At 42.3% G+C, this 13,380-nt stretch overlaps 2 protein-coding genes across 3 annotated transcripts in view; one reads left to right on the top strand and one right to left on the bottom strand.

Annotated features, from left to right (window-relative positions):
• The window catches only part of SYN3 (synapsin III), a 248,071-nt gene that overhangs the window by 80,938 nt on the left and 153,753 nt on the right, over positions 1-13,380 (bottom strand). The window lies entirely within an intron of this gene.
• TIMP3 (TIMP metallopeptidase inhibitor 3) overlaps positions 10,539-13,380 on the top strand; it is a 28,615-nt gene continuing 25,773 nt past the window's right edge. The window contains exon 1 of the mRNA XM_075210445.1: positions 10,539-10,747. Within this exon, the coding sequence (XP_075066546.1) occupies positions 10,618-10,747 (130 nt within the window). The 5' untranslated portion in view covers positions 10,539-10,617. The remainder of the gene's footprint in view (positions 10,748-13,380) is intronic.

The following is a 13,380-nucleotide window of genomic DNA, read 5'->3' as shown; positions in this document are numbered from 1 at the left end:
AAAAAAATTATTTAAAATGTCTAAAAAAAATTCTAGTGCAATATATTTTTGCAGTCCAGAAATATTAGTACTGCAATATTTACCTACGTTCACTGTTCTGGCAGTCCAGAAATCTTAGTACTGCAAAATTAAAATACGTTCACTGTTCTCGCAGTCCCGAAATATTAGTACTGCTAAATTAAAATACGTTCACTGTTCTTGCAGTCCCGAAATATTAGTACTGCAATATTTACCTACGTTCACTGTTCTTGCAGGCCAGAAATATTAGTACTGCAATATTTACCTACGTTCACTGTTCTTGCAGTCCAGAAATATTAGTACTGCAAAATTAAAATACGTTCACTGTTCTTGCAATCCAGAAATATTAGTACTGCAATATTTCATACTTGCCAACTCTCCCGGAATGTCCGGGAGACTCCCGCATTTTGCGAGAGTCTCCCGGACTCCCGGGCGAGTGTGGCAATCTCCCGAATTCTGCCCACTTCACTAGGAAGTGCCCACTTCCTAGTGAAGTGGGCAGAATTAGATCCCAAACGCCGCGATTCCCGATGAATCGCGGCGTTTAGCCCCGCCCCCCGCTGTCAAATGACGCAATTTGCGTCATGACGTCACAGGGGGCGGGGCCGAAATGACGCGATTTTGGCCGCCCCGCCCCCTCACGCCCCCCTCCACTGGCTGGCTCCCGGAAGAGAGCTGAAGAAAGTAGGTAAGTATGCAATATTTACCTACGTTCACTGTTCTTGCAGGCCAGAAATATTAGTACTGCAATATTTACCTACGTTCACTGTTCTTGCAGACCAGAAATATTAGTACTGCAAAATTAAACTATGTTCACTGTTCCTGCAGTCCAGAAATATTAGTACCAGAGATTAAACTACGTTCACTGTTCCTGCAGTCCAGAAATATTAGTACCAGAGATTAAACTACGTTCACTGTTCCTGCAGTCCAGAAATATTAGTACCAGAGATTAAACTACGTTCACTGTTCCTGCAGTCCAGAAATATTAGTACCAGAGATTAAACTACGTTCACTGTTCCTGATTGGTTTGTTAAAGTGCGAATGTCCTATTTCAACAACATCAGGGTGGGTGGGAGGGCCCAAGGACAATTCCATCTTGCACCTCTAGCAAACTCTTGCAAACTGCCATCCTGTTTGCCACTGCAGTGCCACTCCTAGATGGGCCACGTGTTTGTGCCGCCTACTTGTGTCGCTTAGCTTAGACATCCAGCTACCTCGGTGCAACCTTTTGGACTAAAAACAATATTGTGAGGTGTGAGGTGTTCAGAATAGACTGGAAATTAGTGGAAATGAATGTTATTGAGGTTAATAATAGTGTAGGAGTGAAAAAAAAACCAAAAATATGGATTTTAGCACTTTTTATGCTTTTTTAAAAAAAAATCAGAACCCAAAACTCAAAATCAGAACCAAAACCTTTCGTGGGGTGTTTTGGCAAAACAAATCAGAACCCAAAACCTCAAGCTAATCAGAACCGAAAACCGAAAACCCAAAACACCAAAAGTGGCCGGTGCACACCCCTAATATATATACAGATAGATATAGATATATATACAGATATATATATATATATATATATATATATATATATATATATATATATATATATATATATATAGATATATATATATATATATAGATAGATATATAGATATATATATATATATAGATATAAAGTGTTCTGATAACCATAAAAATAGTGCAGTATGCGGTTAGTGTATTAAAATGTTAAAATGGCGTTAAAATAGAACACAATGGTGACAATGACACTATTGTCTTCTTTGACCTACTTAATGTGCTTTTCATGTCTTTCTTATGAAAAGTGGATATCTCCTTTCACGTCTGGAAGATTCTTTAAAGCATATGGTAGGAACAGATAAGTGTACATGCATTAAACGTTCAGAATAAAAATACAGATAAAAGTGTATTTTTAACACGATCTATAGGATTTACAGCACATTGTGCGCTGATAAGCTGCACTGTACTGTACATTCTAAGTAAAGCTTTGACGGTTTCTAATTATTGAACTGACTTCAATATTTATAGTTGCCACATCCTCTGTCATCTAGATGACTGTTTCTGAAAATGTAGCAACAAGTAAAACTAGCAAAAACCTTGCTAAAGGCAACCAAAGCCGGCAAGAGGTATTCAGGGGACAATATGAGGAAGCAAATGATACAATGTGACAATCACCGAGGCAGCCAATGAGAGCAGGGGGGGGGGGAGAAGAGACAGCTCCTGTCATCCAACCCAGTGACTGCCAGGGCTCCAGCTCCTGCATGGTCAACAAGGGGATTAGGGGCCATATGTGGCCCTCTGAGCCTTCACCTGCGGCCCCCAGCTCCTTCCTGCTTTATTCTGGGATGTGTTTGTTATAGCCTATAACACTTGTTTAAATTGCCGGCTGATATGTTACTACAGATAGGTGTCTCTTTCTTTCTTTAGTTAAATGTATTGTTTTATCTTATTGCAGAGATTAATGGTAATGTGCGGCCCTTTCAATGGTTAGAGGGCCGCCCATGTGGCCCCTGAAGTGTATCAGGCTACCTATCGCTGGTCTTCACCAGCTCACCCCGTTCTCTACCCAGCCCAGCTCTCTACCCTCCTCTTACTATATCAGCCGCTGTCCATGCAGGGCCGGATTTACCATTTGGCAAACTAGGCAATTGCCTGTGGCCCAGCGGTCCCCAGAGGGCCCTCCCAGGGCCGACGGTGAGACCACCTTTTAAAAATCGGCCGCTACTTATGGGCCAGTGCTATATGCTTGCCCCCCGGGCTAAAGTCTGTCAACCAGCCCATGAATATGGGTATATATTATGCTAAAAAACTATAATGGTATGGATTTTTTCAGGGAGGAGGCTACAAACCAGTATCTTGCCTAGGGCCCCATGAGGTCTAAATCCGGCTTTGTGTCCATAAGCCACAGCTAGACCGTAATTCACAATGTTCCCACTCTAATTCCTGCATCCAATTCTCAGCTTCTCCCTCCTACCAGTTACTACAAACACGCCAGTACTCTCCCTACACTATAGGCAAACTGAGGGGGGGTTCCTAGTGCCTGGAAATCCCCCTCCAAGCCTGGGGCACTGTAGAATTGAGATGGCTGGACTCTGCCCCCACTTCACACGGCTCTGCATGAAAAGGGAGAGCTGCATGCACCTAACAGTAGTGCACGCAGCATTGCCCATGTATATTATGGGGATAGGAAGAGTTGGAGAGCAGCCAAGCACTGTCTAAAATTATAGCCAGGCCCCCATGCATGCTGGTCACGTCCACTGGCGGTGTGGTGTGGAAACCCCCATCTACAAATCCTGCGTTTGCCTCTATACACAAACAGTATGGATAGAATAACTCCCCCTCTACCACTGAAACTGTCCCTTAATGCTAGATGTCTTCATATTACTTCCCAATATAACACCCCCCATCCTGGCTTGATACTAGTCTGGCTGGTCAACTTACACACCAAGTCCTCCATTTCTGCACCATTATTTTTTAACGCCTGCGTCAAACTCTATACAAGGTCCAATATATGTCCCAGGAAATGATTGTAAAACTACCGTTGATACTAAAGTTAATCTATTGGTAGAATTTGGCGACATTTCTATTTGACAGTGTTGCAAACATATTGCTTATATTTGAGATGTTTCACATTCTTGTCCTGCTCCCAAGCAGATTTTTGGTGTTACAAGTTTGCCTTAGAGTTATGGAAAGAATTTAAACTGGCCCTTTAACCAATTTGCTGTTACATAAACCTCGCTCCGTCTCTGGGATGAAAGGATAGGACGTGGAGAGAGCCACATATGGAGCCGGTTAGACTCCTCCAGGATAATTCCTATTGTCTGCTTCAGTCGCGTTCGTCTCAGGGCTGAGACTGGGTCGCAGCTTAATCCTGAGGAATGGACCTGGCTGTGCCCAGGGTTCAGTGTTTATGTGCAGAAAGAGGCAGACAGCCAGTGTTCAGCTCCTGTCAAAGTTATTTCCCTTCTGGACTGTACACTGTGTGCCAGAGCCCCCGCCCTGAGTGTGACTTCCTCGCTCTGCATTCCTCCAGCCCAGCTCTCGTGGGGACGGATGCCGTCCCTTCCCTTACACACCGCAACACCTGGACACACGCAGCTCTCGCCGGGCCTGAGTCATCCACACTGAGCGCAACGTGCGCTCGTTATAAAACACGCAATACTCTGCCTGCTTCCATATTCAACAAGGAACGGATCTGAAGATCCGTGTGGTGATGAGTACAGACAGACACTGCAGGATATGTCCAATGTCTATGTGGATTATACATTTGCAAAAGAACGCACAGATGAAAAAAAAATCAATTAATGTCCCGTATTAATAATATGGGTATTAATGATAAAAGTTTAAAAAAGTGCTTTTTTAATATGTGTTTTACCATGAAATACATTTATTAGGATGTTCTTAATGTCTACCGAATATAAAATGCATTTTCACAGTTGGTCCTGATGGCAAACACATGTTATAGCATGCATACAGGACTGTCATCACTACTGATCAGGACTTAGACTAGACCTGTAGCCGGAGCAAGAGATACGGCAGAAAAACGAGTACCTGAGAGATGCCCAAAGCTTGGCACATACGAGGTATCCAGCGTTTGCAATCAGGGGAAGGGGGTCAATAGGAGATGTTCCATTGACACTAATGTGTTTTCTTGCACTGCACACAACTAAGTAAAGCAGGCAGGGTCCCAAAAACACTGGCCCGCCCCAAAAAACACTGGCCGTTAAACCGCCGTTCCCTACCGCAAGCCAGTGGGCGCGGCGTCTTTGAAATCAATAGGTAACATCCCCCCTAACCTTCTGCTTTGCTTTGACTAGCATTAAAAGTGCTTATAATAGCGTGAGTTCTGAGACCAGTGGATAAGGATATTACTAATGTGTTGTCTGGGTCCTAAGATTCACAAACACAAATCTATATAAAGCAAGAGCTAATTTCACACCAAGCACCCTCTATGATTATCATCTATATCATACACCTCTAATCATATTCCCAGGGAGCCTTGTTGCCTTTTGTCAGCTTGAAAAAGTTTTAATGTCTTTTAATAGGCATCCGTTCCTTACGGAGAGATCTTACACGAGGCGAGACGTTCCCTATGGCACCTGAGTGCAAGGATGAGATTAGATGTACCTGTGTTGTTCCTGCTCGATAATATGCTCAGGGACAAACAGAACAGTTACACAGGGGGATCCTCTCTATGCCTCTCAGCTAATGATTCATAATGTACATATAAGCCATATTAACAAATCTGCATACAGTATGTATATGTATTGTTGTACTCATGTCAGGAACTTGCTTTTGCTGTTAGGTTAATCAAGTTTTAATGATGCTCCATAACGATTGTGTTCGTGAAATATAAAATAAAAGATTTTTATACGTTTGCAAGTTGGACGTAAGCGTCTGAGCGGTGAGTCTGTTGCAGGGGCGGATCTAGAAAATACTTCTACCCGGGGCGATGTAGGGGGCGGGGGGGATTTAGGCCCTGCCCCCTTTTTGACATCTGAGGCTGCCAGCGGCTGCATACTATGTGCAGGTCCGTTCAGCAGTGACAGGTAGGGACAGTGTGCTGCCCAGATGCTCTGATTGTGTTTAAAACACAATCAGAGCGGCCGGGCAGCACACTGTCCCTGCCTGTCACTGCTGAATGGACGTGCACATAATGTGCAGCCGCCGGCAGCAAGCCCCCTGGATCCGCCACTGGTCTGTAGTCACGTGGTCACATCTGTTAGTCATTCAGACCTAGACGCATCTTTACCTCTGAATACAGCGCACATATCGCATAAACTTGTGGGCGACTTTTTCAGTCGCAAGTGACGCTCAGGCTTATGTTCCACTCTAAGGGGTATATTTACTAAACTGGGAATCTGAAAAGTGGAGATGTTGTCTATAGCAACCAATCAGATTGTAGTTATCATTTATTTAGTACGTTCTACAAAAATGACAGCTAGAATGTGATTGGTTGCTATAGGCAACATCTCCACTTTTTAAAACCCGCAGTTTAGTAAATATACCCCTAAGGGTAGTACTTCATGATGCAATTCTGCATCATTTTAACAAACCCCATACACTTTGCAGACAGGAAAAGCAGCATTGTGAGTAAATGGCTTCCTCTCTCGGGATCTAAAACAAACTGAACTCCTAGGCGCTATAAAATGTTTAAATCACAAGAATAGATAATTATGGATTATAATTTGTCTTTAAACAGTCGCTCCCCAATAAGGAGGATATGTCACCTCCCTAAAGAGACCAAAACAATACAATAAACAATTAGGGGCGCCAAAAATGTATAAATCTAGAAAATGAGATGAAAATTAATAATATGCTTCTCTTAAATATGGCAGAATAAATACTAGACACTTGGTTGCATAAATAATAATAACAATTCATTAAAAACACATGTATTCATAACCTCAAAAACATAATAAAATAAAAACCAAAGAACATATATAAAAAAAAAAATCTATTTAATATCTAAAGACCTCATACACAACCATTAGGAAACTACCTGATATACAGTAGTATAACATACTTGGCAACTTTGGCAAGTTGGTCTCCGGGAGGGAGCTGGGCGTGTGGAGGGGGGGGCTCGGCAAAACGCGTCATGTGCTCCTGCCCCTAAAATGACATCACAATTTCTAGCTTATAACAGCAGGAGGCTGGACCACGATGATGTGTGAATCGCGCCCTAAGCCCTGCCCCCGCCACTTAACTAATGTGGTGGCCAGGAGGTTGCCCTGCTCTCCCAGACATTTGGGAGTCTCCCGGACATTCCCGGAGAATAGTCGACTAGGTAATATAATTTGACAGTGTATATCTGTAATGTATAAAAATATACAATTATTACGGTGGGGTATCACTATAATCTGGGATTCTTCTGGACATTCCCGGTGATTAGGCAACTATGGTCTCAAGGCTAAAAATATTTGACTTATTCACATGAGCACTTTTCCCTGCGTCTTCCATCTTTTTTATCTCTTAAAAATGGACCAATACAGCAAATAATGTTACCTCCATGGCAGCCATGACACAGATGGTTTTCTTGTGTTTTTCCTCTGTGTTTTCTCTGGTTTTGGAAACGCGTCTCGCTGCTGTTTTTATCCTTTTTATAATACTGAGACTATGAGGATGGATCTAAAAAATCCAATCCATTTTAACACTACAAACACCAAAAAAAAAAAAAAAGGATTCAAATGGGAGGAAACAAAGACATTAAAAAACGCGTCAAGCTTTAAGAACAGAAAACAATAAAAGTGCAGCACTTTTTTTTAACAAAATGCATAAAAAATACATCCAAAAAGATGAAAAGAATGTGTTTTAACATGATTTTTTTATGGTAAAACTAAACGCCCTGTGCCCGTACCCTCAGCGTGGCACACTGCCCAGCTGCATTCCTTGTATTTATTTCACTTATCATTCCAAAAGAATTACCCACAAGCAGGATTTTATAACAAGTTGTATTACCTTACACCAAAGAATGAGAGAGGTCTCAGAAACTGACTGTGGTTCACAGCGCTGCCAAGGTGGAAAGCTCAGGACTGGCGCTGCCACTAGGCGCTCCTATGGCACCAGGGTGTAAGAGGTCATGATGTCATTCAGCGACACTGCAGAGACACCACACCGAGCATCGGCTGCTGTTGTCAGGGGACAATCAGTTCTACACCCAAGTGAAGGATGCCAAGAGTGGCCCCAACTCACTCATCAGCCCATTGTGGGACCCTGATGGGCATAGTCAGGGGCATAATGCATTGAGTACGGCTGCTACAGGGGCTGGAAGTGAGGGTACCCCGGAATGCTAGACCACCCTCCCGAGATGACACCCCAAATGTGGATGGTTGATGAGCATATCTGCTCATGTATGTGGTAATCCTCTTTCCATGCTAATGTTGCCCTGTCAGCTGTGGATGTACAGCCTGAGCACCAGTGGCCACATCATTAAGTCTTGCAAAATATCACAACTGGTGGCGAAACGCGTTTCTTTATAGCTGCACACACCATAGAATTCCTGGGACACATTTTGATCCACTTATTATTTACATTTATTATTTTACAGTTTATATATTTATTCTTTAGTGTTCTACATATTTTATACTTTTATTATATTTATTTATTTTATCCTTGTTTTCCTTGCATTCTCATACATCTGCTTAGAGTCTGAATAAGGGTTCTGGTGGCCCTAGGCTAACACACCCGTAACAAATCCACACCGATGCTGAAGTTCGTTTTAAGCTACAAACCAATGAAAAACTCCTTTGACTTAAATCTGTCACTATGTCCATGATTCACAGAGGAACGCAAGCAAAGAGAAAGAGTCAGGTGCAGGTGTATGGGGATGTACACAGCGTTCTGAACTAAAGAAGCGTCCAGGTCTGAATGAGTTACAGATGTGTCTCTGTGACAACAGACTCACTCCTCAGACACTTACGTCCAACTTGCGAATATGTACAAAAACATATTACTTTATATGTAACGAATGCACGTGCTGCGAAGCATCATTTAAACTTGAATAATACTACAGCAGCAATAAAATAAAATAATGACTACTGAAGTCTCAATAAGCGCCTGCGAATCATTTGGAAACATTTAATTACAAGCAGTTTGCTAGTTTGGGAGTTTGCGAACATCAACACCCGCTACTTCCGCCTGCCACTGCACACCAACAAATTAAACCTCTTTTACAGTTGTATATGCAACTACGTTACAATCTGAATCCAAAGACATTCGCACCAACGCACCCTTACTGTACATTGTGCGGACGGCGGCCAGACTATAACCACAGCCCGTACTGACCGGCAGCATAGCAGCAATCTGATTGGCTGCCAAGGTGCCTGTCAAGGTGCCTGTCAAGGTGCCCCCCCCCCCCCCCCCCTTTAGGCCAGGTCCGGCACCGATGATTGTAGGCAACCCCTGTCTGCCGGGAGCCAAAAAAAATAAGACGGAAAATCCAGCGGCAACACCCCAAAATCCTGCGCCCCAGGCTGCAGCCTGATCTGCCTATTGCTCACTACATTCACTCTTTTTCATAGTAAGTATAATTAATATCTGTTGCCAATTATCATTTTATTTCTCATACATCCAACACTTAATGATTGTCTAATTTTCACCCCTATTCACTCATTGCCCTATTTTCCTTTGCCGATCTACACCACCCTTTTACCCTCAATAACTATATACTTTGTTATTTATATATCGCACTTAGTATATACATTATATGCATATCTATTCCTCTGCTCCCATCCCACACTATGCACTATGCTGATATTACATCTCCTATCCTGCAGCAGTATATAACTTGGTCTACAGTCTCCCTTCTCTCTGAGACACATTACCCTCTCCCCTCCAACCATTATCCTACCTTTTTATTATCCTTTTATCCCTTGTTTTCATGTCTACACTCACGTCCGCATCCCTTCAATCGTACCCCTCATTAGATCACGGTCTACACTGCTTTGACCAATTGTATCATTTTCAGTCCTCCAACTAAACACCATCCAGACCCCCCACAAGGCATCGAGACATCACCCATAGTCCTCCACAGTGATGAACAGAGAAGTAATTTGCAGCCCGGCATAACATTAAGCCCACAATTGTTTTTTATTTTGCTATTTATACTTTAAAACAAAGTCTGCACCTGCTGCTATAACATTATTGATAGTTTGAAGCACACTGATATGAATTTTTAGCCACATGCTTGGAAAATCCCATTCTAATTTATAAGTAGAAATAAGTAAAAGTTTCAAAAAAATGTATTTATATGCTTTATAAATAATAACAATGAAATGCAGAATTAGTGGCACTATATAAATCACTGATGATGATGATGAACACAAATGGTAAGAACACAAATGGTAAACAGCTTACAGTAGAACTTACAGTATACTCAGGAGTTTGCTGAAGGATAATAAAGTGAGACAAATTCTTAGAAATAGGGTGGATGGTTTCTTAAATTGTCTGGAAAATGAAGATTCAAGAAGGTGCTTGTGTGTGGTATGCATTCTGCAGGGTTGTAACAGATCATTCCCAATGCATGCATACAATGTGGATTTCCCATAAAAGTATTTAACTCTTGCCTATTGAGCTTGGAGGGTGCACTGAGCTAATAGGAAACTTTGATAACACTTGTAGAGCATTGCAGCCAGTCACACCCCTGAATTTTTAAAGATTTACACACTAGTGGATTAAGAGGAGTGGATGCTCTGCACAGACTATTGTGTATATAGAGCAGCCACTCTATGAAAACCTTCCAAGAGGCACAGCTCCCAACCCTGGCAGGGGGAACGGTTGTTTTGAACTTGAGAGGCTCTGGTTTAGTAATCATACATCCCTTGGAGCCCCCATCCAGAGGTGCAAGAACATTCTCTCTATCCCCTACATGGAAACATGCTGGGTAGAAATCCACCCCCCTCCAGCTCTCTCCCAGCTAGAGGGATGAGGTCATTGGAATCACGCCTTTAGGGGTTGGATAGAGGCGGGGGTACAGGCTGTATCCAGCGTCCACGCTCTTACATATAAACCTGCAGAAGGCAGCCTGCTAAACCAGTGGTTCTAGGTTAGCCGTGATCACAGGATAACTCTTAGTTTTTGGAAGTCATGGCTGTGTTCGCGAATATCGTTCTCCTGGCTCTCTCCTTGGCCATCGGGGACTTCTTCTTAAACTCAGTGGAAGGCTGCACGTGTGCCCCCAGCCACCCCCAGGACGCATTCTGCAACTCTGACATCGGTAAGTGGCATCTGCCGTGTGCGCAATTTCATCCATGGAGAAGTGCGCCCCGGTGCCAGGCTGCTGCGCAAATGCGCAACAGTTCGGTGGAACTTGCTGGGATAAGTTGGGAGCATGCTTGTGGAACTTGCTGCGCCACAAGGGCGCACTTGTATTAAACTATGGCACAGGCTATACTAATGACACGTTTGGGGGGATAAGTAGCTGTGAGACTCCTGGTGAGGGGAGGTTAGTGCCATATTCTGGGTACTGTCAGTCTGTACATCATGGGATAAACTTGGGCGGCGTTTTGCTGCGACTGAGTGGAGTTGGTGAGTGGCTTAGATGGAATGTACTACTACTGCAAGGCAGGTGGATGACAGCAGCACACACTGTCCATCCATACTATTCTGTGTGCAAAGTATATTGCCTCTGTGTGTCACATACTTGCTAATTTGTTTCTCAAAGTTTTGTGGTTAAGAATTTTAAATTTTTAATTAATGTGTCAGTGAGTTACATTTTTGCACCAGTGGCTGTGTAAAGTGAATAAGAACTTATTCACCAAGCAGTTATTAAATATATTAATGAGTAGTTGTACAGGATTATGAGATGTGTTTATTGGAATTTGCAAAATATTTTGTGACACCTATAACTGTTCCCTGAAATCAGTTGCTTGAACCAAGTTCAACATGATATCCATAGATTTTTGGTAAAGCAGAAAAACTACCAAAAATTAGACAGATAGAAGTTGGCAGTGACCATTTTGCACCTCCCAGGGAACATACTTGGCAAATACACTTTATACTTGTCAGTGGGCTGGGACTGCAAGTGTAGTACACTAAAAACTATTAAGTGGATGATTGAGTGTATCCAGATTTATATAGTGCTATAAATCTACACTGTGCATGGAAACCGTTATGGAGAATATGTCCTATGTAATTCAGCTGCCTTCAATTTGCAGCTAACATGGCACAGTGTATGTAAAATAGGAATTTAACTGTTTAGTGTGGGGAGAGCATTTGCCTTTAATGTTCTCCTGCACTTTAACTAGACTGTGCTGTAGAAGATGATGAACCTGCAGTGTTACTTATCACTCTGAAATATGAACTCATTCCATGCCAGATGTAAAGCCACGTTCTACTGAAGCGTCGCATATGTTAAATGTTTTGCAAAGCTCTTGCTGTATATAGTAGGGAGGTGTCACGTCAGAAAGATGCTTTGTGTAGGTAAAGCCCAGCTAGAATTCTAAAACTTTAGGGATTTTGTTACCATGAACACAGTTTCATCAGGTCTGTGGATGATATTCCCTTTACATCATCCAAATATGTTAATATGCAGTATACTTGATGTGCAAAGAAAGGAGTTTCAATATGCCCATGTGTGTTACTGAATATGGATCTATATCATCAAATAAAATATATTTAAAAGTTAAGTATAACTTTCTCTTAACTTTGTTGCACTGAACCTCACTCTAGTCGAAAGGCGTTAAACAGTCTGAGGACCAGTGATTTTGTTCCTTTACTAAGCTGAGACAAGTTAGGGCTCTCAGCATCTATAGAACTACAAGTACAAGCATGCCTTGCTAGCCATAGGTTGAACTTTTACATGTAGATAGCTTCTAGAAATGACAAAAGGCTTTCAACATTGTACAAACTAAACAGGTTGTCCTTTGGGTACCTGCTCTGTTCCTCTGGCATCTATTGGTAATTATTTTATTTTGCCATAAAGTCTTTCCATAGCTGGATATTCTGATACCTCCATTTATATCCTGCCATTTGCGACATAAAACTTCAACTTGAAGAAATAACTGAATTTGCCTAAGGGGCAGTGTTATATAATCAGTTCTCCCCACGTATTGACCTGTGTGCTTCCCACGCTCTCCGCCTTGGCTGGACATAACGGCCAAACTCTCTAATTATTCCCTTTAAACATTTGTGTTTGAAATCCAAAACGTCACCACAACAAAGTTGTAGAGACCAACTATAACCTCTCGTTTGTCTGAAGCCTGTAATGAACCACAAAACCGCAGTCAGCAGGAGGCCTCCGAGAGAGGGTTAAATACATAGTTTATCTCTTTCCCCTTCCACACTTTGATCGCACACTTCCTTACAGCGATTCTGCGGTTTCTTGAAAATGTGTAAATAATATGGGTGTAGCCAAAAAAAAATTAATGTACAAATGGGCAGTACTCCTGTTACTGACTTCAAAGTCTTCAGTGATTCCTGCATCTAGCTTCCAGCCCATCTATTGATTTTTACTCTGAAATCCATTTATGCTGCATTCAATCCGGTGACTGCAGCATGACTGGCTGTAAGTAGCCTTGTTTGGTACTTGGAACATCCCCCACCCTTAAGATAAAGTGGCTAAACACTCAAAATTAAATGAGTGAGATTTCCCTATACCACCCACACATGGTAGTCAATATTAAAGCTGTTATATTTGTTATGAAGCACTCGCTGGCCGCCCTGCTTGTTGGACGGCTACAGACACACCCACGTTGCCTAATGATATGACTTACATTGCAAGGATGCCTATAACTGCTTAATATTATACGCTCTATACAAAGTAAAGTAAATCTATACAGGAAGATGTGCTCAAACCCAGTCTTCAAGAGCTACCAACAGGTCATGTTTTCAGGATGTCTGTCTGTAGAA

Source organism: Mixophyes fleayi, chromosome 4, assembly GCF_038048845.1.
Source record: "Mixophyes fleayi isolate aMixFle1 chromosome 4, aMixFle1.hap1, whole genome shotgun sequence".
Taxonomy (NCBI): Eukaryota; Metazoa; Chordata; class Amphibia; order Anura; family Limnodynastidae; genus Mixophyes; species Mixophyes fleayi.
The sequence above is the reverse complement of the archived record's forward strand: the minus strand, read 5'-3'. Positions and strand labels throughout refer to the sequence as shown.